Source organism: Patagioenas fasciata, chromosome 15 (assembly GCF_037038585.1).
Source record: "Patagioenas fasciata isolate bPatFas1 chromosome 15, bPatFas1.hap1, whole genome shotgun sequence".
NCBI classification, from domain to species: Eukaryota; Metazoa; Chordata; class Aves; order Columbiformes; family Columbidae; genus Patagioenas; species Patagioenas fasciata.
The window spans coordinates 14,527,530-14,552,295 of record NC_092534.1 but is presented as its reverse complement, the minus strand read 5'-3'; the positions used below and the strand labels follow the sequence as shown (position 1 = coordinate 14,552,295).

At 42.4% G+C, this 24,766-nt stretch overlaps 1 protein-coding gene across 6 annotated transcripts in view; it reads left to right on the top strand.

Annotated features, from left to right (window-relative positions):
• Positions 1-24,766, top strand: part of SDK1 (sidekick cell adhesion molecule 1) — a 375,917-nt gene that overhangs the window by 232,529 nt on the left and 118,622 nt on the right. For all 6 annotated transcript variants that reach the window (XM_065850323.2, XM_071814947.1, XM_071814948.1 and 3 more), the window contains 8 exons: positions 1,401-1,595; positions 2,824-2,940; positions 3,193-3,360; positions 5,454-5,556; positions 6,681-6,857; positions 15,438-15,574; positions 22,077-22,224; positions 23,090-23,230. In XM_065850323.2, the coding sequence (XP_065706395.2) occupies positions 1,401-1,595; positions 2,824-2,940; positions 3,193-3,360; positions 5,454-5,556; positions 6,681-6,857; positions 15,438-15,574; positions 22,077-22,224; positions 23,090-23,230 (1,186 nt within the window). The remainder of the gene's footprint in view (positions 1-1,400; positions 1,596-2,823; positions 2,941-3,192; positions 3,361-5,453; positions 5,557-6,680; positions 6,858-15,437; positions 15,575-22,076; positions 22,225-23,089; positions 23,231-24,766) is intronic.

Here is a 24,766-nt window from a genome sequence, read left to right as displayed (position 1 = left end):
ATCCAATCACATAATAAAATATCTGCTTCCCTTCAGATCCCTGCGTAGGTCCCTCAGTGTTTGGTCAGGGCGGGATTTCTGGGATACGAAGATAAAACGTTGGCTGATGAGGAGCAGGACGGGAGCGTCTGTGTACACTGTTCGAGGCCCCTGATGTCTCTCGAAGAAGAGAGAATCCTGCACTATTTGTACATCCTAAATTTACAGCCACTTCATCCCAGCTGACTGGGATACGACTGCAGCAAAAGTATCCGTGAGATAACTGTGTCAGGGTTTGTAGAACACGCACATGAAAGAAAACAGCAATAAACAGGACTGTAAGTTATATCTAGGGTAGGATTTTTGTTTCTCCTAATGTCTGCATTTTTCAAATAACAGGTGAAGCTTCAGAAGGAATAAAAATAATAATAATTTACAGCCATCTCATTGTTGGCAACATGCTGTTTGTACATCAGCTCAAACTAAGCTGCCAAATTAGGACTCGAATACAATAATGCGAGCACTTCATTTTTTATGTGCAATTTGTCGTTTCCTTTTTATTTTGATATCTTAGCTACAGTAGCACAGAAGAATCTCGTTTGGTGTGGAGCAGTCTCACAGACTTGCTGCATTACCACGCTGCTGCTGGTGAAGTAGCACGATTCCGGCTTTCAACACAAAATTGCTGTAAATCTTATTTTGTAGTAGCATGAAATATGATTGGGTGAAGAAAGTAATTTGACAACATGTTTTCTCAACATTCCCCTTTTCACTGTTTGCTGGTTTTATTCCCAAATGTTCTGCAGTGTATTATTACCGCTGATAACGTAAGATGCAGCCTCCATTTATCAAAAGCAGCCTGTAAAAATATAAAAAATCAGTGTGGAAGGATGGGAAACCAGGGATGTGACCATCACAGTGCCATGTATTTGGGCAACAAAGATGCTGAAGGGAGTGGAGCATCTCCCGTGTGAGGAAAGGCTGAGGGAGCTGGGGCTCTGGAGCTGGAGAAGAGGAGACTGAGGGGGGACTCATTCATGGGGATCAATATGGAAAGGGGGAGTGTCAGGAGGATGGAGCCAGGCTCTTCTGGGTGACAACCAGTGACAGGACAAGGGGCAATGGGTGCAAACTGGAACACAGGAGGTTCCACTTAAATGTGAGAAGAAACTTCTTCGGGGTGAGGTTGGCAGAGTCTGGCCCAGGCTGCCCAGGGAGGCTGTGGAGTCTCCTTCTCTGCAGACATTCAAACCCACCTGGACCCCTTCCTGTGGAACCTCAGCTGGGTGTTCCTGCTCCATGGGGGGATTGCACTGGATGAGCTTTCCAGGTCCCTTCAACCCCTGACACTCTGGGATTCTGTGATACTCCTGCTGTATGAAGACTAATAGCAAAATTCTTGTTCTTTTGTACTTTTTCAGGTGTTCCCATTCCCACCCTGGTCTGGTACAAGGACTCTGTTCCCCTCAGCAAGCTGGAAAACCCCCGCTATAAGGTCCTGCTGAGCGGCGGGCTGCGGATCCAAGCGCTGCGCCCTCAGGACGCTGGAATCTTCCAGTGTTTCGCGAGTAATAAAGCTGGGGAGATCCAGACCTACACCTACCTGGACGTGACCAGTGAGTAAGAAGCTGTGATAGGAGATCGATACCTTGTCTTGTCGCTTCTGTAGGTGACCCCATGTCCATCAGATTTCTCCATTGCTCTGTGCTTGTTTACTTTGACTCACAGGACCTTGATTTTCATCAAGTGTTTACATCCCAGCTGTCAGGTACCCCCAAAATACCCTCTGTGGCCTCAACACAATCTGCTGAAGCCTGTAGAAAAGCTTTCCATGACATGAGGGGCTTGAGGTGAACTTTCATGTTTCACGCTACAAAAGGAGAACTTAGTGAAAAGGAACAAAACTTTTAAAAGGGTAATTATGAAATACTTTATCCTGTGATTCTGTGATTCCTTTATACTTAAATAATGTAGCTCTACTCAGATGTAATTCTGTTCTGAGTTTGAGCTGCTGCTTCATGATTGTGCATAGTATTGTTTTATTTGTCTTTTGCCTAGAACTACGTTTAGCAGTGGGAAAGAAAGTTCAAGTTAAATATCTTTTTTTTTGACCAAAAAGTCTGATGAAATGATTTTGTTAATGAAGTACATTCTTCTCTATGGAAGAATGACAAACCCCGGTAGTCTCTTTCAAAAGCAATTGCTAATGGACATTTCTGTAATACTAGAACTCCTCTTCAGGAATGTGATTTTTAGCCCAAGAGCGGTTTACACGTACTGACCAGAATTCCTACTGACCTCAGAAAGTAGATCAGCCCCAGTTCAATACATATCTAGGAAACTGCAGGAAAAAATGCAATAAAATGCGACTGGGGGAAAATAAGAGAAGAAAGAAACTTGGAAAATGTCTTGGATGAGGCTCAGGTTCTAAATTCTTTTGGCTGACATTTAAGTTTCAAAGTTAATGCCTTTCTCAAGTTGCTTTTCATCTTAAAGAACTCTGTTATGAAGATGAAAGAAAATAGTTTTGTTTATCTAGATTTCTCAACTTCCCCCCGAACGCTCATTTTGAGCTTTATCTCCCTTCTTCTGTGAGCCATCTTACTTTACATGTTCAAGTACTGATAGAGTTTTATTTTCCGTGTAGGTAATAAACTGAATTAGTCAATTCCTTGGAGATGAATAACGAAAGGTTACAGTCACTGCTGAAAGGTTTTCATGTATTATTGTCATGTCCTTCTCCATGATCGGCTCTATAAAAGTGGATGTAAAGTAGTCCATGATAATAGGAGAAGGCTCTTTCTGATAGCTGATGCACTGAGCTTCTTAAATTTTCGATTCTAGACATTAAACCAGCGTTTATCCAAGCTCCCGAGGACACCACTGTTACAGAGGGGATGACCGCAGTGCTGACCTGCGAAGTGTCAGGGGCTCCAAAACCTGCCATCTCATGGAAGAAAGGTACCCACTTATTCAATTGTTCTGGAAAACCTCTAATCCACATTTTTTGCCCATTCCTATTGCTGACATTCTGTAGATCCATTTAGCGCGTGATTCATAATTTCTCTAGTTCTGCAAGCAGAGGATTTGTTGTGGGGCTGTAATGAGCCAGCGGCCTGGACAAGCTGTCTTTTGGAAGAGCCAGAATTGCAGCGCTTAATCCGTGTTGTCTACGTGACACTAATCATGCTGTTTTCCCCTTCTGTGTTTCAGGAAACCAGATCTTAGCCAGCGGCTCCGTTCAGATTCCTCGCTTCATTCTTCTTGAATCTGGAGGGCTCCAGATAACACCGGTTTTCCTTCAGGATGCGGGCAATTATACTTGCTGTGCAGTCAACTCTGAAGGAGCCCTGAATGCTTTTGTGATGCTGACAGTGTGGAGTAAGGATAATGCTTTGTTTTAAGTCTAACTTTAATCAAGTATTAATCAGTTTTTGTTGTACGCTCAGGAAATTTTCATAAGTAATTATACTTTTCTAGTTAATAGAGATACTTGTATGATTTAGTAGGAATAATTTGTCTATTTTAGGAAAGCTATCACAAATACCCTTTTTGTTTGTAAAATTATGCATATAAACTTTTCTACTTTGTGAAAGGAAGTGTATTTAAATAGAGCTTCAGTCACGATGGCGCTTTTACTCAGGTTTCGTCTTGGCAAATCTCGCATTGCAAGTCAGACCTGTTAACTTGTAGATGTGGCTGTTTGCGGTTGGTTTCTGCCTCCAGGATTCCGCAGGCAATATAGACCAGCCATAGACCAGGCAATATAGACAAGGCAATATAGACCAGCCCTTGCTGTCACTAAGGCTGTGGCCACACTTACGGTGTATATGATTTTCCTCTACCTTTATATTTCTTTGTGGTCCTGGGCACTGTTGGAAGCCAAACCAAAGCACAGCAGACTTCAGCGAGTGTCTCATGGAGTAGATTTGCATGGCACAGGGCAACCCACGAAGTGATTCTGTCCTTCACCATTTGCTCTTCATCTCTATTTTTTAATTTCCTCTGTTGGGGACGAGAGTCTGATCCAACAGGTTACTCCTAAGTGAGTTAAATTTAAGTATATTTTTTTGCTACTAAAGGTAGGAAATAATGATCCTTGAGCTGGGACTAAAAATAGTTAAAAATCATGAAGGTGATAAATACAGAAATGTTGTGTCCTTCTCTCCTTTCCTGTACTTTGAAGTACTGATTATGCTGCTGATGCGTGATGCATATTTGACATTTGATAATCCCAAACCCGTGCAAATTAAATCAGTAACGTTTTGTCTTTTGAACTTGGGAATATCTGAAAACAATACTGGCACTCAGTGTTATGCGGCTAGTGTCATATGGCCATCATATCTGTATCTTATTGACAATATAGAGTTGGTATACATGTCAGGATGTTGTGAACGGAATGAGAACCAGGTGTATGGATCAAGTAAAAGAGATTCTTCCTTTTAATTCTCAAAAGCATGGTCCTTATATGTATTAAAGATAGTTCCTGTTCATTGTACTGCAGTGGAGGGGGGAAAGAAAAGTGAACATAACCTAATATTTGTGTAGCAACAGCACCATTATAAAGCTATAAGCATACATAGGTACATCAGGAATAATGCTAAAAATTCCATGCTGTTTAGCTTTTGATTTTGCTGATGATTCCTTCTTGTGTGTATATGAGATCTCAGTAGACACTGATTATCTCTGTAGGGATTTGGGACTGATTAACATTATCCACATATCTTCTATACTCATCCTAGTTGTGTACCTGCTGCAGCTGATGCTATCTGCCGCTGCTGCTGTGTGTTAAGAATAATAGAGATCTTTCACACCAGATCCGGTTGCTGTAGTTACAGCAATTATTGTGTTCTGGGTCTCCAGGAGGTGCTTGAATAAAGACGTTCTGAAACATTGGAGTAAACAGCATATATTGCTTACATGGAAAATTCAGACTACCAGAAGCTCCTCCCTCTTTAACCTCTTTCCTGGATTTGACGGGATCGTAGGGTGACGTTTAAGTTTTCCCATTTCTGGATATTTTTCAGCCATATTCTTCTTTGCACAGATTTTCTTTGGTTTTGTTTTTGTTCTCCCCGCTCCAAGCACTGAGACTTGTTTCCTGACTCAGTGTGTGTTTGGCTTCATTCAGAACACACTCCAAACGTACTTTTGGTGCCTTATGACTTGCGGGAGTTGCCGCCGATGCTTAGCACAGCCAAGCGAGAACTGGTCCATCTTTAGCACTCTTGCTGCTCAGATCCTCGCCGACTCAGACTCGTGCCCTCTGCTGCTTTTTGCTCCTCTGCACCCCGCCGTGCACAACCTCTTCTCGACACAGTGACATGAGATGGAGGGGAGCCTTCACAGCAAAGACTTGAAGAGGAATGGCCTGCTTGCTTTGAATGACAAATGTTCGGTTGCCTGCTCTCTGAGTGAATACCCCAGTCAAAATGCCGTAATTTCACCTGAACTATGGCTTGTGTTCCTTTCAGATCGCACTTTCATTGTTCACCCTCCTGAGGACAGCACTGTGATCAAAGGAACCACAGCCGCTCTGCGATGCGGAGCGACTCATGATCCCAGAATTTCAATCAGGTTGGTGGTGTCACTTCTTATTTGTGTGGTTTATCTGAGCTTAATTTTATAAGCTATATGAATAGCGTTAGGTGAGAAGTTTCAGGACCCCGGATTTTAACACCAGACCCCTGATTACTGCATTATAAGGTTGTACACTGTATCATTAATCATATAAATCCCATCTTCCATTTCAGCCTTATGTATTATTTACAATGAGCTATGTTCCACTTCATGACTTCAATACAGCCTTCCATGATTTTACTGTCAAGGTTAATACACTATCAATAAAACCAACTTGTCAGAAGCTGATACTTAATGAGAGTAAAAGCCAAAGAGAAGGAATAGGACTTCAGAAGTGTTTACATTGGGGTGCATGAAAGCTACATGAGATATGCCTATGTTCTTGGAAACAGCCCAATAACTAGGGGCTATATTCTGCTTTAACTGTGCAAAGAAAACCAGAATTAACTGAATGATTAACATTTGCGCTAGAGCATTTAGAGGGACCTCACCATTTAAAAATCTGTTTACCATGAAAATTCACGTAGTCTGAAAGTGACGCGAAAGAAAATGCAAGGAACAGCTTGGAGGGTGCTAGGAGGGTCAACTGCAGAGAGAACTTCAGAAAGAGAAATACAGGCGTAAAAATGTCGTGTGGAGATATTTACCTGTAAGACCCTGGGCTATACACATCTGTGATGTATTGGTATGTGTGTATTTTAATGGATGAGCACTAGCAAACCTTGTCACAACAGTTTAAGATGTTATTGGTTATGGCAGTCTGAGGTTATCGCAGTCTTAGCAGAGATGGGCCAACACCTCACCTGTTAACTTTGGAGTATGATGTTCTAGTTTAAAATGCTGCCAAGGGCGGACTTTAGAACTTGGACATGAGTACTTCACCTTTTTCATGTAGAATATATAGTATTGTTTATAAAATATGTAGTCACTTGGATGCAATCACTTTTCTCATTCTGATCGCTGATCTAAAACTGAAATTTGTAGAAGGCGTTGTTCCTGGGAGTAACTGTAGAGGCCTCTCATTTTTAGTGTGATTACAGAAGCTCGTATCTTATTGCACCGTTCAAATAAATTTGTTTTGAAGTTTTTGTAATGATTAACGGAAGCACTGTAATACTCAGGTACGTTTGGAAGAAGGACAGTGTTGTCATCAATCCATCCAGCAGTTCCAGGATCACAGTGGAGAATGATGGAACCCTCGTTATCAGCCAGACGTGGTCAGGTGACATCGGAGACTATACCTGTGAGGTCATTTCGTTTGGAGGAAATGACTCGAGAGTGGCTCGACTCGAAGTGATGTGAGTATTCCATCTCAAATATACACTGTGCTTGGTTTCAGATACCCTTAAGCATTTTTCTAGCATTTCATTCTAGGAGATCCGGGGAGTCTGCAAGTTTGATTTTCAGTGTGGATTTTTTTAGGGAAAATTAAGCCTGGCTCATTCCTAATTAAATTAACGTGACATATGTCCTCACTTATACATGCTGCCGTGCTGCTTGGACTTCCAAGTAACTGCAGCCTTAGAAGTTACATCCAAGTAACTGCATCTTTGTGAATCACCATGTGTATGTGTCCATCTGGTTGGGTGACTGAGCTCAAGGGATAATTAATGATTACGCGGTTGTAGTCTGCCTGAAGCCGCTAACAAGTGGACAGGGGAATCTAGTTGAACTTGTCCTGTTCAGCATTGTTATCAGTGATCTGAAGGAGGTGTTGGGGTGCAGTTGAGATACACTGGAGGGCAGGACCACCATTCAGAGGGACCTAGATAGATTGAGAAATGGGCCAACAGGAACCTGATGAAATTGAGCGAGGACAAATGCAGCGACCACATCCCGGGGAGGAATAACCTTTCACAGTAATGCAGGCTGGGCACTGACTGGCTGGTGGTTCTGCTGGAAAGAGCTTGGCCAGCTGGGTAGACAACAGCTGAACGTGAGCTGTGTGCCCTGGCAGCAAAGGAGGCTCGCGGCGCCCTGGGCCGCGTTAGCGTGGACGCAGTAGATTGATGCACATGATTACCTCCTTTTATTTGACGCTTATTAGTCTACATCTGGAATACTGTGTCCGGTGTTCAAGACCAGACCGAAGAAACTGGTCTGATCTCATGATTGACCCTGCTTTGAGCAGGAGGTTGGACCAGAGACGTCCTAAGGTCCCTTCCAACTTGAATCCTGTCATCCCGTGCTGTAGGGCTTTCCCATAAAGCCCAGGTGCTGTGCTGTGATGCCAAAGTTATAAGAGAATGTTTTCCTCTTTTTACTATTTTTTCTCTGTTAAACATAGATCAGAATAGCTGGTCCCTGGACAGGCATTGCTTACTCGTGCATTCCCTTTATACACAGTTTTTCAGGGGAAAAATAATTTTGTGCATGCCTTTCTTTATTCCTAAGGATCTTTAACACTGAAACCAATAAAATGTTTAAAGTGCAGTTCAGTTCTGAAGGATTATAAGAGTGTCGTTACGGGGTTCTGTGTTTTCTGTTTCTGTCAATCCACTGGGGACAAGTGCACTTCCGTTTTATTTTTAACACTAAAAGCAACAACTGTGGTTTTGGTATAAGTGTGGAGGAGATCAAATGAATAGGAAGGTGATGTTTTATGTAGGCTTTTTTAAAATTTATTTGAGTAATGCCGCATGCTTTAATTTGACTGCAGTTGCATCCGTTTCTGCTGGTCATGCCTGATCTCTCTCAGAAGATGGCAACTTCCACCGCTGGCACCGTAATGAGTTCACCTCTGAGATTTGCTATGCAGAGGGCTGTTTGATACAGCGTTATTCTGACAGTGCCAAGGCTACATCAGATGCCCATTTTCAGCGAGCGGTCATACGTTCTTTCTCTAATTAAGCACTCCTCAGCTCTCCTCCCGGAGTGCATTTTAGTGCTGGTTTGAATCCAAGAGCAGAAGACAATTCAAAATATATTGCTGCTATATAACCATCCTTGCTTTTCTCTGAGGCGATTTTTGAATGGAGGGCAGAAAATTATGGCCTAAAGATTGAAAAGAATGTTAAAATCTGGATTCTGAAGCAACGCTATAGATCTGTGCTAAGCATTTCATCGCTTTGACCGTTTCTTAAATAGCAAGAGATGCCCTATGCAACCCAGTACAGCACAGCAGATGTATTTGTGGTTCCCCATTGAGCAGTGAGGAAGAGTTTCATGGTCCCTAAAACTCAGGCTGGACGTGAACTGGGAGAGGCACATCTCGTGTGTGTTGCTGAGGCTGCTTTTTGTGCAGCCCCCCATGCTCCAATTGTGTTGGCTGCGTCCACGTGCACTGGGACTGCACTTCATCCTGGATCTCCGCTTCTGCCGATGTTCTGTTGCTGATTGCCTGTAAACTGTTTTTCCCGGAGGAATTAAAGAAATATATCAGCCCTCCTCTTTTAGAGGACTCCAGTAACTGATAAGTCACTCAATCATACCTTGAATTGTGACATTTTATTTCAAAGCAGTGCTGCAGGTAGTGCAGTAATGCCAAAAAACATTGCATTCCTTTGCAGCTTTCATCATTATCGTTTGGCTCAGCAGCACAAATCTGTGAGAAATAGAGATCCATGATACAACAGAAGCGAGATGAAGAAGAGAATCTGTGGAAAGAAAATGTCTGAAGTACAGCTTAAATTAAATTCTAACTCATATACAAATGACAGATCTATAACATTCCCTATTCTCCTGGATAATTCTTGTGCAGAACATTAACAAACAGGGCATGTACATTCCCATCGATGAGCACTTACACTTCAGTGCCTTGAGTACCACTGATGTCAGACAAATGTTCAAAGGAGACCTCTCAACCAATTACAGACTGGAGCACTCTACCAACAGATAATCTCAGCCTACCTGGCTTGATCTGGCGACTCCAATCGTCTCAATGCCTTTTTTCCCCCAGGAACGAGCGTGTCCTTCCTCTACCTCTGGGCACGTCAAGAGACATTTCCAAAGGCACAAATAAGTTTGATACTGATTTCTATTCAAACTGATTCAATTCAAAACCATTGACCTTCAGGGTGACCTTCGATTATTTAATTCCTAAGCGGTCTGGTTTTCTGATCTCTGAAAAGAAGGAAAGAAAACTTTTTCTTCCTTATTTTTCCTGTGTAGGAAGGCAGATACGGGGAAGCAGGTACTGCTGCTGGACAGAAGAGCATCTGCTGGTAGCACTGTGTGGTATACATTGGTGGTACAAACAGGATGGATCATTTTTCTCAGCATATCTTTGAAGGAATAAAATATTTGAAAAGGAAAGCCAAAAAACTAATGAAGAACTTGCTAAAGTGCAGCCAAAGGTTACCTCGCTCATCAATTTTGCGCTGATGGTACTTGGGCACAGAAACTAATTGCTAGTCAAGATACTCTATTCATTCATTTGTCTTCCCTCTAAATGTGTTTATTCTTCATGTACATCACTTGATTTGATTTGCACAAGGTAAAACATTTGCGAGTGATGTTTCTCTTCTGCAAGGGATAGATTTTAATGTTTTACTTACTATTTTTTTCCCCTAGCAGAGCTTGTCGACTGCAAATACAGCAACATTTGCAGATCTTTTGATGATGAGCTTGTGCTTCTCTTGCATTCCTCCAAGTCATAGGATTTGATCCTGAAAATAATTGCATGTGATGAAACAACCCAGCTTCATTTAGCTTACTTTATAGTCCTGTAAATACCGTACAGAATGAAATACATATTAGGGAAAAAACGCTTGTTCCTGAAGCTGCATAAGCTGAGTTATCGCAATGTATCACTCACCTGACAGGAAACTCTGCTTTATTCCAGCTCAAAGTACCCTGAGGGTTCTCAGTGTATATAAAATATGCAAAATTATTACTATCTATGTCAGATGATACCTGGTGCTCAATATCAGCCTGTCTGCAGTCCATACGAAAGCATCACTTTGTTGTATGAATGTGACTGGGAAGTATGGTAATGCCGCATTGTTGGAAAATCAAAGCCCCGTACAAGACTCTGTTATGTCACAACATCTAGTGAAATCTTTTAGGCTCTTTCTCTATGCAAAAATATGGGGAGTACAATGTAATACAGAAATAGGCAATTTATTCCTGGCAGCAAGTTCGTCTTCTTTCAGTTCTCTTTCACCAGAGAAAGAACTATTATTGTTCTTTCTTCTTCAAAAGCAGGAGAGGGGAGCTAACCACTCATAATAAAACCCAGTGGGTTGCCAAGACTGCGCAGTATCGCCTTTGTCAATCATTTATATGTGAATTTTGATACCTTTTTTACTGGACTGTTTGTAATTGGCTAATTCTTCCAATTTCTTCCCAAGACGTCCTATAAAAATAGCTTGATTACCAAAAATGAAATCAGGAAGACCAATACAGCGTAACAAATCAAAATGATGTCTCATTACAAGCTTAGCTTCATATGGATCCCGTATCCCTCGGCTGCGTAGCCCATCTCTTTTCCTTTCTGTGGGGAATGAAAACAGGAAGGATGTCAAACTTGAAAATACACTATTTCTTCCTCACTGGAAAGAAAGCTGCTATTTATTTTTCCAAGCTCTCTATTGAGATATCATCCAAGAAGTGAGGTTCACTGCTGAGTCTAAATGCACTCGATACTCAAAAGAGAAATAACACTTGGAAATGGACTTGGAAATAGAGTTGTGTCTGTTCATCATTGAAGGTGTATCAGAAATGTAGGTGATATAACAGAAATAAAACATAAACATCAAAAGCTTTCCCCAAGTCTTCTGTAGATTTGAGCTTGTGGCACGCACCAAAATGGAATGGGAAATAAATCTGCGTGTTCTGGGACTTGAATTTCAAAAAATCCACCTCGTTGTAGGACTGCAATAGACAAAAAGCCTCAAAACCATTGGATGCCATGCAAGAATTCTCCCTGTGTTTAGAAACTGGAGAGGATTCTTTTGCGAGAGAAGCTGGAAAGCCCTAAGCAACAGATGCCGTATTTCTTAATTTAAAACATAATGATCTTTTATGAGCAAGAACCGTGAGGACCGAGTGCATTGTTAGGATTGCTGCCTCCAGTCCTTGCCACGTACCTGGTCTAGCACATGAACCACCTGCTCCTGAGTAAAACTTGTGTGGTGGGCCTGGCTTAGGAAATCATTTCTGAAATAGGAGTGGGGCTTTTTATAAACTGACAAGAAAACTTGTTTAATCTCCCTTGCCTTTTTAGTAATCCCCTCTTCGGTCACAGTCTCTCTAATTACCTGCTGTTGGATGCTTTTTCGCAGAAATCTCTCCGCACCGTGTCTGGTTTATTTCCCTCAGCAAGTAGTCTGCTTTTAGCTAATTTTATAAAACACTCTCTGTGTTTGCTGAGTGAATTTTTCAGCTGCCCTCTGGCACTGATGAGCTGACTCAAAACATTAGGGTTTCTGTTTCGAACATGTATCATCTGCATCTAGCTAATATTTCTCTCCTAGGTTGTCACAATGACTTCATGTTCTTTCCTTGCAAATCCGCTATTTTAATTGCTTTGTCGGAGTCCCCTCAGGTCCCCTTGGTGGCTATGCCATTAACCCTGGGCTTATCTATCAATTACAGATTTAAAAGTGTCCCTATACGTATTTTGCTGTCACACAAAGCAAGTTATGAAAACTCGCCTCCATGCAACTCTTCAGCATTAGAGGAATGAGGTCTTAAGATACCCTTTGTTGAAAAGCCTTCATATATTTCTTGTTTGGGGCTTCAGTGAACAAAAGAAAGATAATAATGCTGAAATTAAACTTCCAGTGTTCTGTGCCCTGTGTGTTATTTTCCTGAACTTCATCTTGGTATATGAGAAGTTGAGCAGGTCTAGTCTGAGGTCCTTGTCACCCTGAAGAGGGTTGGAATGAGCATCCCCTGCCATGGTTTCTTGGATGTTAGCAGCAAGGAAAAGTAATTCTCTTTAAGGAAAGAAAGAAGCAATGATCTCTTTTGAGAATGTGAATATTCGTTACGGTGGTACAAGTCGTATTTATCATCCCTTCCACACGGTATGAGGAGACAAAGTGTAAGTGCTTGCTGAAGTAGGAATTACTATTTATTAAGCTCCACTTTTATATGCTATAAAGAGAGGAGTATACACTTCTGTGCTGAAATGTCTTTGTAGTTTTCAATATTTTCTTTCTGGCCAGGTGTGTTTCTTAGGCACTTGTTATGTCTGCCTTGAGGGATTTAAATCTGTAAGCACCATCTGTTGCTGTTCGGCGTGGACACATATGGCTAAACAATATGATATTAGTGGAGGCAGGGGCTGCATGGCTGCCGCAGCTCAGGCTACTCCATCTCCGTCTGAACAGAAAGTGCCCGTTTCCTTCACTCTGCTGACTGGTTACCATTTTGTGCCAATCTGAGAATAATCAACTAAACCCACATGCTAAGCAAAAAAACCCCAACTCCACATTTAAACTCAGTTTGTGCTTTAAAAACCATGAAAAAGGGCATTTCCCCTCTCCTCCAAAGTCTTCTGAGACTTGTACCCTAAGAAAAAGAGACCGAGCTGTAAAGTCTTTCTTAATCATGTAGCCTCTGTCCTCAAACAAGCTGTTATTTCAACTCTTCAGAAGTATGGGGAAACAAGATTAACTAGTAAATATGCACCCTGCAAATATTCTGAGTGTATTCCAGGAGTGTTTATTTAGCTCGCAGAAGAGGAGTTACATGGAGATAAGTTGGCCATGAGCTCCCCCTCAGCCATCCCTACATCGGTCCCTGTGTGAGCGTCGCCTTGGGGAAGCAGCTGAAGCCACAGCCCATCTCTGAGCTTCTCCCCACGGGGCCTGGGGATAAACGAAGTGGGCGCTGGGACTTGGTGAGCCACGTCACAACAAGACATTTCACACTCTTTCCTTCAGTAATTTCCTTTGCCAGGTTAATCACAAAAACACTTTTCCAACCAGCTTGCTTAGGACATAATGATAAATTATAGTGGAGGTTTAATGTTTATTATAATTTAATGTTTCATTCAAAATTAAGTACCACACTCCTCTAGTCCCTGGGTAAATGGCCGTATCTTCAACCCGCACTCCACGCTTTTCAAACCACAGGTTTATTCTGCCGTTTTCTTTTGCAGGCTGGTTGCCCTTCTCAGTCTCCAGGTCCAGCCCCTTCCCTAAACTTGTTCATCCCAAATTTTGCAGTGCTCTGTTCAAAATCCGTTTTCGCCAGGCCCGTGCGTGCTCCTTGCTGTGCCTGATGCTTTTCCTAGCCTAAAAATGACAGTGGCTTAGCTGGCTGTGTGTCAGAAGTCTGGATCTTGGTTGCTGCATGCCCAGGCCCAAGTGAGAGCGCAGCCTAAACTCCTCATAGTCAAGGCGTCTTGAGCGAATGATTTCATGAAGATCTGAATCGCACCCTGAGGTGTCATTCCGTGTTTACTACAGAAAGAGCCGGGGGTGAGCGTGCTGCTAATTTGGTTAGACGTTTAAAGTCAAATGAGATGAGACGAGACTTTGAGGCTCAGGTTTAGCCTTAGGAAGCATCAGCCCTTCTGGCCTACAGAGAAGTGGGCAGGTGAGCATCTTCCACCTGTGTTGTCTCATTATCTCTGTGTTTTTCTTGCCACACCTTGGCTCTTCAGCAGCCTCGGCATTAACTCCATCATAAACACACAAAGAAAAGCACGCACGGTTTTAAAAGAAAAATAATGAAGATATTGTCTGATTCTCCATGTGCTCCTGAATCTTCCAGTAGAAACCCAAATCCATTTATTGTTCTGGCTCGAAGCCAGAGTCCGTATTTACTTTTGTTAAGTGGCTAAGGAATTGTGGTTTTTAAATAACTGCAAGCCTTCACTAGCGTGATACATTGCGACCAGAAGTGACTACGTTTTTAAATGAAGCACTTAAAGGACCCTTGAGGCTTTCTCCTCTGGTCAGAGCAGATTAGCGGTCGTCCTTGCTGAGGAAGGGTTACCCTCCGCTTTCCTGGGAGGAGCAGTAGGTTGAATGGGTGAAAACGGGTCCTCCTTGCTTTTTCTTCACTGTCTGAGGTCCTTGTCCTCCTTAGGAACCAGGGTGATAAGCAGCAGAACTCGGCCTCTAATGTATTATAATGACCGAGGGGCTTTTATCGCTCAATACAGATCAGCCCTGAAGGGATGTAGCAGGATTTAGTTTTCTCACTGCACTGTGCAGCCTCCGACTTTCAGCCAATGAGCACGAATGAAATGTTTTGCCACAAATTGCCTTTGTGTGGGGAAATTACACATTTTAATTGAGCTGCTGTTTTATTTTCGGTTTTTAATGTTTCGTTGTGTATTCGCATGGGGTTTCTGCAGGCATTTTCACTACGTTTTCTAGTTGGGTGCTTCCAAAAAAAATTTCTTATTATAGGAAGGATTCTACCCATGGCAGGATAAGCCCGAATCTGCAAGTAAATCAAGCTGTTCTGCAGCCTAAGAATACATATGGTAATTTTGATTAGTAACTCTATATGGATAGTGTCAATGTCTTCTGCTTCCTTGAGTATGAAAAATTCCATGTTAAATCATATCTCCCATGTGTGTAGCTGTTTATATGTATTGCTGCTGTCACATTGCTAGGACATCATCATAAGGAGGGGAAAAAAGAGAGAGAGGAAATGTATTGACCGACTTGTCTCAATCAAAACCAGTATGGAAATTGGCTTTTTCCCACATTTAGCAACATTTCCGTGGCTTTTCTAAGCAGCAACCTTGGGACTTCCACCATAATTTGTTTTTTCCAAATAAGATAAAACTGTGAAGAATTCAGAGATGTCTTTGATTTATTTAATCGTACAATAACTGCTGGTCATTTTATATCTATCATCATACAAGCCTGATGTCGTGTGCCTTTAACTGCCTGTAAGAGTGTAGCTGAATGCAATGTAGATTGATTTTTCTGTGCTGTTTTTCTCTCCCGTTTGCTTTCCCCGAACAGCGAGCTGCCTCATTCCCCTCAGAATCTCGTGGCCACTCTCAATTCCTCCTACAGCCGCAGCGTGATGCTCTCCTGGGTGCGTCCCTTTGATGGAAACAGCCCCGTCCTCTACTACATGGTTGAGCTCTCTGAGAACAGTGAGTAAAGTCAAATATGTTTCAAGCTCATGTTCATCTTAATTATCCAGCCTTCTTTCGGACTCACCTCCTACCACATCTACCAAAGATACTGCAGTTGTTTGCTAAACAGTGTGCACCAAGGGGAAAACATGGGTTTTACGCTCAAGTATTTGCACGTTGAAAGAGTTAAACTGGAACTGTTGTACGGGGAAGCCTTAGTTCCACCCCTAGCATTGCCAGCCAGACTTGAGGCACAACAGCTTATTCCTCAGTGCTTTGATTTGACATCTGTAAACAGCAATAGTCATATTTTATTTCTTCCCATTGTTGTCTTTTGCTCTGGTTTCATAGATATCTTGATGCACTCAAAGTCCCCATTTCACTTGAAAAATGCAAGCAGCATGATAATAAGAGGAACAAACTTGGATGTCAATAGGAGCTACTGTCTTATCTGTTTATGGGTTCATATATTTTCTTTGCTTTCCCTAGGCTATCGTTTTACACCCTTATTTTAGGTAGGTGGTTGAGGATGCTTAACTGTAAGACATCCAAATATGTCGCTTCATGGGTTACAAACCCGGTCCTTGCGAATTGCCGCTCCTCACAGTTTTGTCATGCGCTGTGTCTGGTCCTCTCTGGCTCTGTTTGCAAGGTTATTCAGGGACATCGCTAATGCCTTTTTAGGAGTTGATGGAAAGATGAGGTTATATGGTAATCGGTCACCTTGGCAATACTTTCTAATCTCTATTACCCTAGGAGCTGGAAATTCAAGCCTAACAATTGATTCTTGATGAAAAAATTAAGAGCATCACTTTTTCTGACACCTGGAAATTAGCCGCTGCATGACTGAATGTGAAACAGTCCTGATTTCTGATTGTCTGGAGAGCAGCGTTTTGTTTTGCCACACAGAGAGCTTGAGGTGAAACTTTAGCTTCAGATCACATACAACCGTTTGCTTTGCAGGCTGGAGTGCCGAAGTTTTTGATGTGGAGGTCCCAGAACTGATGATCTTGACATCTGTTAAGTGCGGTTTTCTAATCCTTGCAGAAATCCCAAGTCACGCCCAGGACTGCTGTCCTTAAAACAGTTCTTTTTGAGCAAAGACTCCTGAGCTTTTTGTAATAAATGACTTAAAATTCAGTGTTCTACACTCACACCTCCTCTCTAGCTTTTTATCATCACCTTCTTCATTGTCACTCTTCTCTCCTTCCCCTCCTCTTGACTACAGGCCAGTAACTGCCTTTTTGCTTTTCCTTACCTGTTCTTTCACCCAAGGACGTTACCCCTGTGTTCTGTGTTTCCCGGTGGCTTTGACAATGACAAGCTAATAAGCTCCCATCCTGGGAACATGATGCCAAGATACTAGATCTGTATTTACACAGAGACAGCACAGAGCTGGCAGAACCTACACACCTGGGTCCCGCATTGGGCTGCATTGACTGGGAGGAGTCACCAAGAGGATGCAGCTCATGTTTGGAAAGCCTTTAAGTACCTTTCTAGCAAGGATGCTTTGCAGTTTTCCTGGTATAGGAATAGGGTGAATGTGCCATGATTTTTGAAATACTGTAATTCAGTCACTGAAATTTGTAGAAGGCTCAGCAAAAATCAACAACAACTCTCCAGAAATCATGCGGACAGTGCCTCAGAACTCCGCGGGATCCTGTGAACCCTTGCTTGTTCCATGATAGATCCAATAATTTTGGCTGATGGCATTGCAATCTACCACTGAGAGAGTCTCATTATCACAAATCATAGGTCTAGGTACTTCAGCAAGCTTGCAGCTGCAAAGCCAAACAGAGACTGGGTTTGTTGTGAACTGAGCATCCTAACTCCCAGAAATATTCTAGATCTTGCTGTTCTTTCAGTTTTCATCTTCATCTTTATTTACTTTGCTTTTATGTACGATGTCTGAATGGTTACTCATAGATGTAGGACAGAGAGGAATCTAAGCCCTTGAATATTTCACTGTTGCTGTGTTCTCTCATTTCATATATTATTGCTCAGCTTTACGGATGCTGACAGAACAACAGAACAACGTCAACAGTGACTTTGGTTTGGAAAGCTGACTTTAATGTCTGCATATTTTCACTGTCTTGTTTTGTTTTCTCGAAGTGTTTGTTTTTCAGAGCTATTTTGATCTCAGTTAATATTTAGTTTCTCCAGACCTCCTCCGTTGGCAAACACCACCTTTCCTTGGTTCCCCACCCCATCCCAAGTGGCGTTGGTGAACAAAGCCGACGTTTGACCTTGTGCAGGCACACTCTGTCTGATAAGACTGTGCCGAATCTCTCTTTGCTTCTCCAACAAAGTGTCCTTTCAGCTTCCCTATCGGTCCCGTCTGTGCAGCAGAACACCCCCGTCCCCAAATGCTACGGAGGGATATCAGAATTATGATTTATTTTCCAGTTAGCAAAGCTGCGCAGGAGACTTTGTTCTTATTTCCGTGGAGTTTTAATGTGTGAGTTTTGCTTTGCAGTTAGAGGTGCCAAAACATAACCTAGTTTTGTTCTTTGTTTTTTTTTTTTAAGCTGTTTTGCTTTGAATAATTTCCTAATAGCTTTAGGATCCATTGTACTTTTTGAAGCACGTACCATAAATGAATACATAATAACAGTATTTGTTTCAGAGAAATAGCTGAAGAGCGTTCAAAATAATGAATGTAAATTTCAGGGGACTAATTACTGGCTGCATTAGAGAGAGGCGTGTTGCTCCACCTGACATGGGTTACAACTCCTTTTCATTACTATCAATTCAGTAAAGAGATGTAAAAACCTTATTTTAATTCAAGGGAAAAAACATCGTGCACTTAAATTGCGGGAAATACGAACAAGTCCAGTCACCAATTCACCTAATTTTAAAAACGATTGTATTTGGCACAACGCGATATTTCTCAAATTACAAATATTCACGATAGACTGTGTCTTTGGGTGACTTGAGACAGATGGCCCTAAACATTTGAGGGCAAAATTATAACCTAATTTGTAAAACATAGTTCCAGAGAAACGCAGTCATTAAGTATCTGTGCCCACACAGAGCCAGGAATGTGAACCTTCCTTTGCAATAGGATTTTCACATAAATAGCACTGTGCGCTGCTGTCGTTTGCACTGATGTAATCTTTGGATGTTTCATGAGCTGTTTAGCCCCTGTTGTGATGTACCGAGGAATTCCAATGAAGTATCTTCATGGAGTTAGAAGGGGTTGTCCTTATTTTATTCCAGAGAGGTTTAGATTTTAGGGATTAATCAAAAAAAATATTCTGTATAGTCTTTTAACTGAAGAAGTGAATTAATACTTCAAGAATTCCGCTGAGTACCGTTAAGATAAAAGCCCATTTTTGTCTTATTGTATTTTGGGATATCTGTGCTGTGTGATGTAATGATATAACTGGGATTCACCGCGTTGTGCCAATGAGGACATAATAAACGCTCCTGTAAAAAGGAGCTTGACTTAAAGCGTGTGAATTGTCATCCTGAATTAGGTGGGAATATTCAAATGATAATAACTGAACGCATTAATAAATCTTTGCAAAAATCAAAGTAAAAATACATTGTCTATTACAGCTGTGACTCAGATCTATACATTATAGTGTTAAAAGGTACTTTTTCTCAGGCCATCGATGGACCTTGTTGAAGCTCTGCCAAACAAAGGAGGAGCCATTTCGTTTTCATTTGAACTTTTTGCAGTGTTGTATTGCCGTGAAGATTTGAAAGGTGAATTTGGGAAACTCCAGCAGTGCAGCAAATTCCAACAGTACTGTCAGTGCAAAGCGCCCTGGAGAAGGGAGGAGATGGAAATGTACCCCAAAACGGCAAAACTCAGCTTTCTGCAATAGATCTTATCTGTAACATGAAATTAGAAATTCTTTTTGAGGAATTTGCAATTCATGCTTGAATTGTAAGGTGGGTAGGGAAATAGAGAAGAAATGCCTCTTGGTGTGTGACGAGTGTTGTTAAACATATCACAAGTGCATTAAAAAGTTCTTGACAGAATAAAAGCCATTTCTAAACCCCCCCAAATCATATTGTAAACTAGAGAGTAGCCCGTGAGACTCTTTGTTTCCAATAAATTCACTCGGAGAGGCAATTAGAGTTAATTCAAAATACCCCAAATCCTTAAGATGATAGATAGGTAAACATGGAAGTTTTTCAGACAGCAGCAATTGCAGTGGAAGAGCAAGTAAGCAAAGCCCAGAGTACATGCTGGGCAGCTTAAGCTAAATGAAGGATTAGCACAGTCTGTTCAGTCTAACAGAGGCTTATTTAATAGTTTGACCTGGCAAGTCTTTCATCACCATGGAGCTTCTCCAGGCTTCCTGGGACAGGTGGGTGTCAGTCGTCTTCCAGGAGAAGAGAGTCAGCGCTCAGAGTGTTACGGCCCGTTTCCGATGGCAGAATTACTCTGCTCCACACTAAAATGTGCTTCTGTGTACAATTCTGAGGTTTGCTTTGTATTTAAGGAAGGAGAACAGCCTTTCGAAATGTTTAGTTTATTGATTGTCAAAAAAAAGGCTTGACATTTAAATTTGAAAGATACTCTGCACGTTCAGTGTATCCACCGCTCCGTGAGCAAGCAAATCCTCCCCAAACCGCTTTCCTTTACGAATCAGGGTGCCCAGGAGATGAATAGCTTCGTTTATATTAGTTTTCGGTTTAATCTCTCTTCCTGCCAGATCTTTTATCTTGCACCAGGAGAGGAAAAAGAATAAATAAAGTATTCTACAGATGCAGCATATAAACAGAGCAAAGCCCCAAGGTGCTGAAGAGATTAATAGGCCCTGTTGTTGAATCAAACTGCTCACTACATTGAGCTGCTTGGGTTAAGCACTCTCAGGTGGTGTTTACACTTGCAGTAAACAAGTGAAACTGTGCTCTAGGAAATGGACCACTACCCAAGGAGCTCATACAAGGGTATTTCACTCTCCGGTTGGTGTCTGCTCTTCCGTTTTCCTCAGGAAGCTGCTTCGGGCAATGTACTAAGTCAGCCAGACCTTCACTTGGCCTTACCTTGATTTGTTCTTGTGCACTCCGGCTGTAACGAGGTGAACAGTCGTTTGTGGAGTCTCAAGGGAAGCTTGACAAAATTCAGAAGGAATTAGGGTGCAAAAAACCTCCTAAGCAGTGCTTTTCTATATAGCATAAATGTGCTTCCTCTGAGCTCTTTCTAAAAGAAGTTCCGCTAATATGAATTGCTATCGAGATCTTGCAGCTGAACTCACTGTTGGTAAATCAGCAACAACTGGCAAGGGTGGCACTTGACTGCTGTGCTAATGTCCCTCTCCAGCATTCCCACTATTCTGCTGTGTCATTTTTCCTGTTAAAAAAAGGTCTTTGTTCTCAGGAAGCCTTTACTGGAATAAATATACTTTCAATAATTCAAAGACGCAGTGTTTGTAGCCCAACTGGCATCACGCCCCGGAGGACTTCAACTTGCTAAGGAATGTGCCAAAAAAAGCGCTGAATTAGTGGTTTACATCTTGGTGTGAAGTTTAGCAGCCTTCCACGTTTGGGACATCTAATCTTCATTTTCAGCCAGACGTCTGGGTGCCCTGCCAGGAGCTGCACTGCACTTCTCATGAGCAGCATGCACAGATACGTTGCCAAAATCTACTGCTCGCTCCTCAGTAATTTCCAGAAGTGTTAGTAATTTTGAGCAAGGAGCATGAAAACAGCTGGTATTATTTAAAAACTGAACAAATCGTTAAATTGGCTGATTCCATTGCTCTACTGTTGCAACACAGACCAAATGTCACCTCTCCCTGACGGCTGCAGTCGCGGCTTCGGGGAGAATGTGTGACACCGGGCTAGGAAGAAAAGAAGTCAAGATATTTAATTTTCAACGTGTTTCATCGCTGACCTCTTTGAAAACTTGAAAATGTAATTTGGGCAGCGGAGGAGCTCGGTGTGTCAAGTGTGTGAACTGACAACGAGGGGTTTATACTCCTGCCAGGGCTGTTTATACCAGAGAATCTTCCTGGGAAATTAGACCAAACGCCATATACTATCTCTAGGAAAAAAGAATTGCAGACATGTAGAATTTACAGCAGAAGCTTCCTCAGGTCTTACAGCAATTGGCTGATTTGGCAGAGTCACGCTTCTACACCTGCGTGCAAGCTGGGTAGGAAGATATTCCAAACTGACTCTGAATTTCATTAGAGTCCTTCCAGCAGAGCCACTCATGGGTGTGGTGGTGTAATGGCCTGCCAAACAGATGGGTTGTGAAATACACAGCCCATCTGTCTTTATCATGCTTGTTTCCTCTTTTATTAAAATGTTAATGAATATAGTTTTTATTTATTATGCCATGACATGTGCAGCATCACTTTCCAGTAGACAAATGTGCAATCTGCATAACCGTGTGGGCTGACAGGAAGGTTTCCGCTGCTGAAAAGAAACTTCTTCCCAAAGTTCCTCTGAGGAAAACAGGCACAAAGAGCTCTGAGCAGTCAGCGGCGTTTTTCTCGCTTCTTCAGGGCTTTTAACAAGCACTTCCTTCTTTTTCACGTGTAAATTATTCCAACAGATTCTCCCTGGAAGGTTCACCTCTCCAATCTCGACCCAAAGATGACCAGTGTCACTGTGAGCGGACTCACGCCAGCCCGAACCTACCAGTTCAGGGTGTGCGCGGTGAACCAGGTGGGCAAGGGCCAGTACAGCTCTGAAACCAGCAGGTACAGTAAAAATCAATTGCCTGTGTGCTAAAGCAACAATGACCTAGAATTATTGTGAGAAAAAACTGCTGATTGTTTGCGAATGAACAAAATACAATTGTCTTTTGCACAGCAATTGGAGGATGGAGAAGTTCGCGTTACCCAGGCCTCTGGAGAGTGCTCTGCAGCTGTCAGTAATTGGTGATAATGGCAATTAGGCGATGCAGGATATCAACACATGATGGGAGAGGTGCCCTTATATTTCTAGAGTACTGGTTGAGCAGAATCTTGGAAACATATTTTTGCTCTAGTGCTGAGCTACAGCAGTCAGCCTGGGAAGGAGCACAGCATTCACCCAATCATTACAATGTCACTTCTGGAATTTACCCAGATGCGACATAGAAGGATGGCTTCATCAAATTTAGTTTCAAATGCGTCCCCCTTCTTCTGTGAACCAAAGCTTGCTGTGAGCTTGAATTGCAGAACAGCTGAACTCTAAATGGCTTTTTCAAAATGTAGGAGTTTGATATGAAAAATATTGAAAGAGCTGAAAGAAACAATTTGGAAGGAGTCACAGACACTGGACCTGAGCTCTAACTCATTCAGGCTTGTAATCTTTTTAAAGAGTTGTAGCAGCCTGGGTGGTTCAGAGAGAATGAGGTTACCTCAGCTGTCTGTCTTGTTGCTTGCTTAACTGGTTTCCTATTATGTTGATTTGTTGTAACTATTTCATGCATGTCTTCAGCATTTTGATCAGCTTTATATTTCTTTCTAGTTATCAGACTTTGATAAACGAAACTGGTTCACATGGAGTGGATACCTGGAATAGAAATGTTACCTATTATTTATTTCAACACCCACCTCCATCGTGTTCTTTTGTACTTAGGTTGATGCTACCTGAGGAGCCCCCCAGCGCCCCACCTAAAAACATAGTGGCCAGTGGGCGCACCAATCAGTCCATCATGGTCCAGTGGCAGCCTCCTCCCGAGAGCGAGCACAACGGGGTTCTTCACGGCTACATCCTGAGGTAAGTAATCTCCAAACCTGGGAAGTCTGCAGACAGATCCGTGTGTGCATGAGGGAGCTCAGGATGGTGTGACTCAAGAGTTCCATGAAGTATATTAGTTATTATTTACAAATGCTGTGACTGCCCTGGTCTATTACAGATGTAGAAAATGACTCTGTTCAAATGGCCAGAAGGGCGCAGACACTTAAATTCTAGCCTGTCTATGCGAGTCAGTGAGCTGAGGTCCCTGTTAGCCACTCCAAATGCACTGCCTGCATGGACTTGTTCCCTATGGACACTCTCAACATCCAGGTAGCTTTTTTTTACCGTCTTCAAAGTGAAGTGAAGCACCAAGTACTAAAAGTGTTCACATGGGAAGTTGGTACAGTGCAAACTATGTATTGCAGGTTTGCTTATTACAATCTCAGCTTCCTGCTAGAAAGGTTAATTAAATTTATTACAGACACAACAGGGTTCCTGCAGTATGGAAGAGCAAGAATAGCATCAATAAAGTTAACGTTTGTGCCAAACAAAACGGAGAGGAGTGATGACAGGTCAGGTGCTTCACGGCAGACCTTGGTTCGGTTTTGAAAATCAGTCATTTGAGTGAAATTCAGCCCCATCTGTATTTATTAATGAGAAGCAGATTCAGGTAGGTAGCCGGGAATCCTGAATACACCCAGTCTTTCTGCTTACACAGGACTGATTGTGTTGGAAAGGCTGTCGCCACACTGAGAGACTTTTATAGGTTCTTGGGTGTCAGTTATTCACTCCTACCCAATTCAGCTACAACTTACTCGCTCATTTGGCATCCTACATATCCTGCAGTGCTACCAACCAGCTACGGACGCACCTTTAGGAAGGGAGGCATTATCTAAATTAGAGGTTTTGTGGGAAACTCCCAAGCATTGTGCCACCGCTGACATATTTCCAGGTGATTGTTACAGCCTATCGTAGGCAAGCTGCTGACATTTTTAGTATAGTGTCCTCCAGACCTGCTAAAAGATAACTAAATGCTGCTGGTTTAATGCCAACATCCTGTTCGTGCTGGCATGGATGGAAATGCTGTTGTGGCGTTAGGAGTGTTGGGCAGCTCTCGAAACAGTGCTGGGAAGTTGCTCCTCTCTGCAGGCAGAGCTGGGGTCGGTTTGTCCCCTGTCACCTGCACGGAGCCCGTTACAGCGCTGAGCCCCTTGTGCAAGCGCCTGCGGTTTTAAGATCTGGGCTCAGTTTGAAAGCTGTGCCAATCATCAGTGACAGGTGGGAAAAGGTGCTTTAACTCCTGTCTCTAGCTGGAATCGTGTCATGAGACCTGGGTACCTGTTTGCAGAGGGTACAAGTGTTGTTTGCACAGTTCTTTCCTTCAAATTGGTCTGCTCAACGATAAGATCAGGTCCTTAACTATTCCCAGTGAGTCTTACCCAATCTCAGCATTCAGTCCTTTGAGAAAGCAATCCCGTAGCTTCCTACTTCTAGCAATCTGTTCTGTTTTGTCCACGTAGCGTTTTCAATAATGTTTAATTTAAGTATTTTCTACAACAGCTATCAGCGTAATTG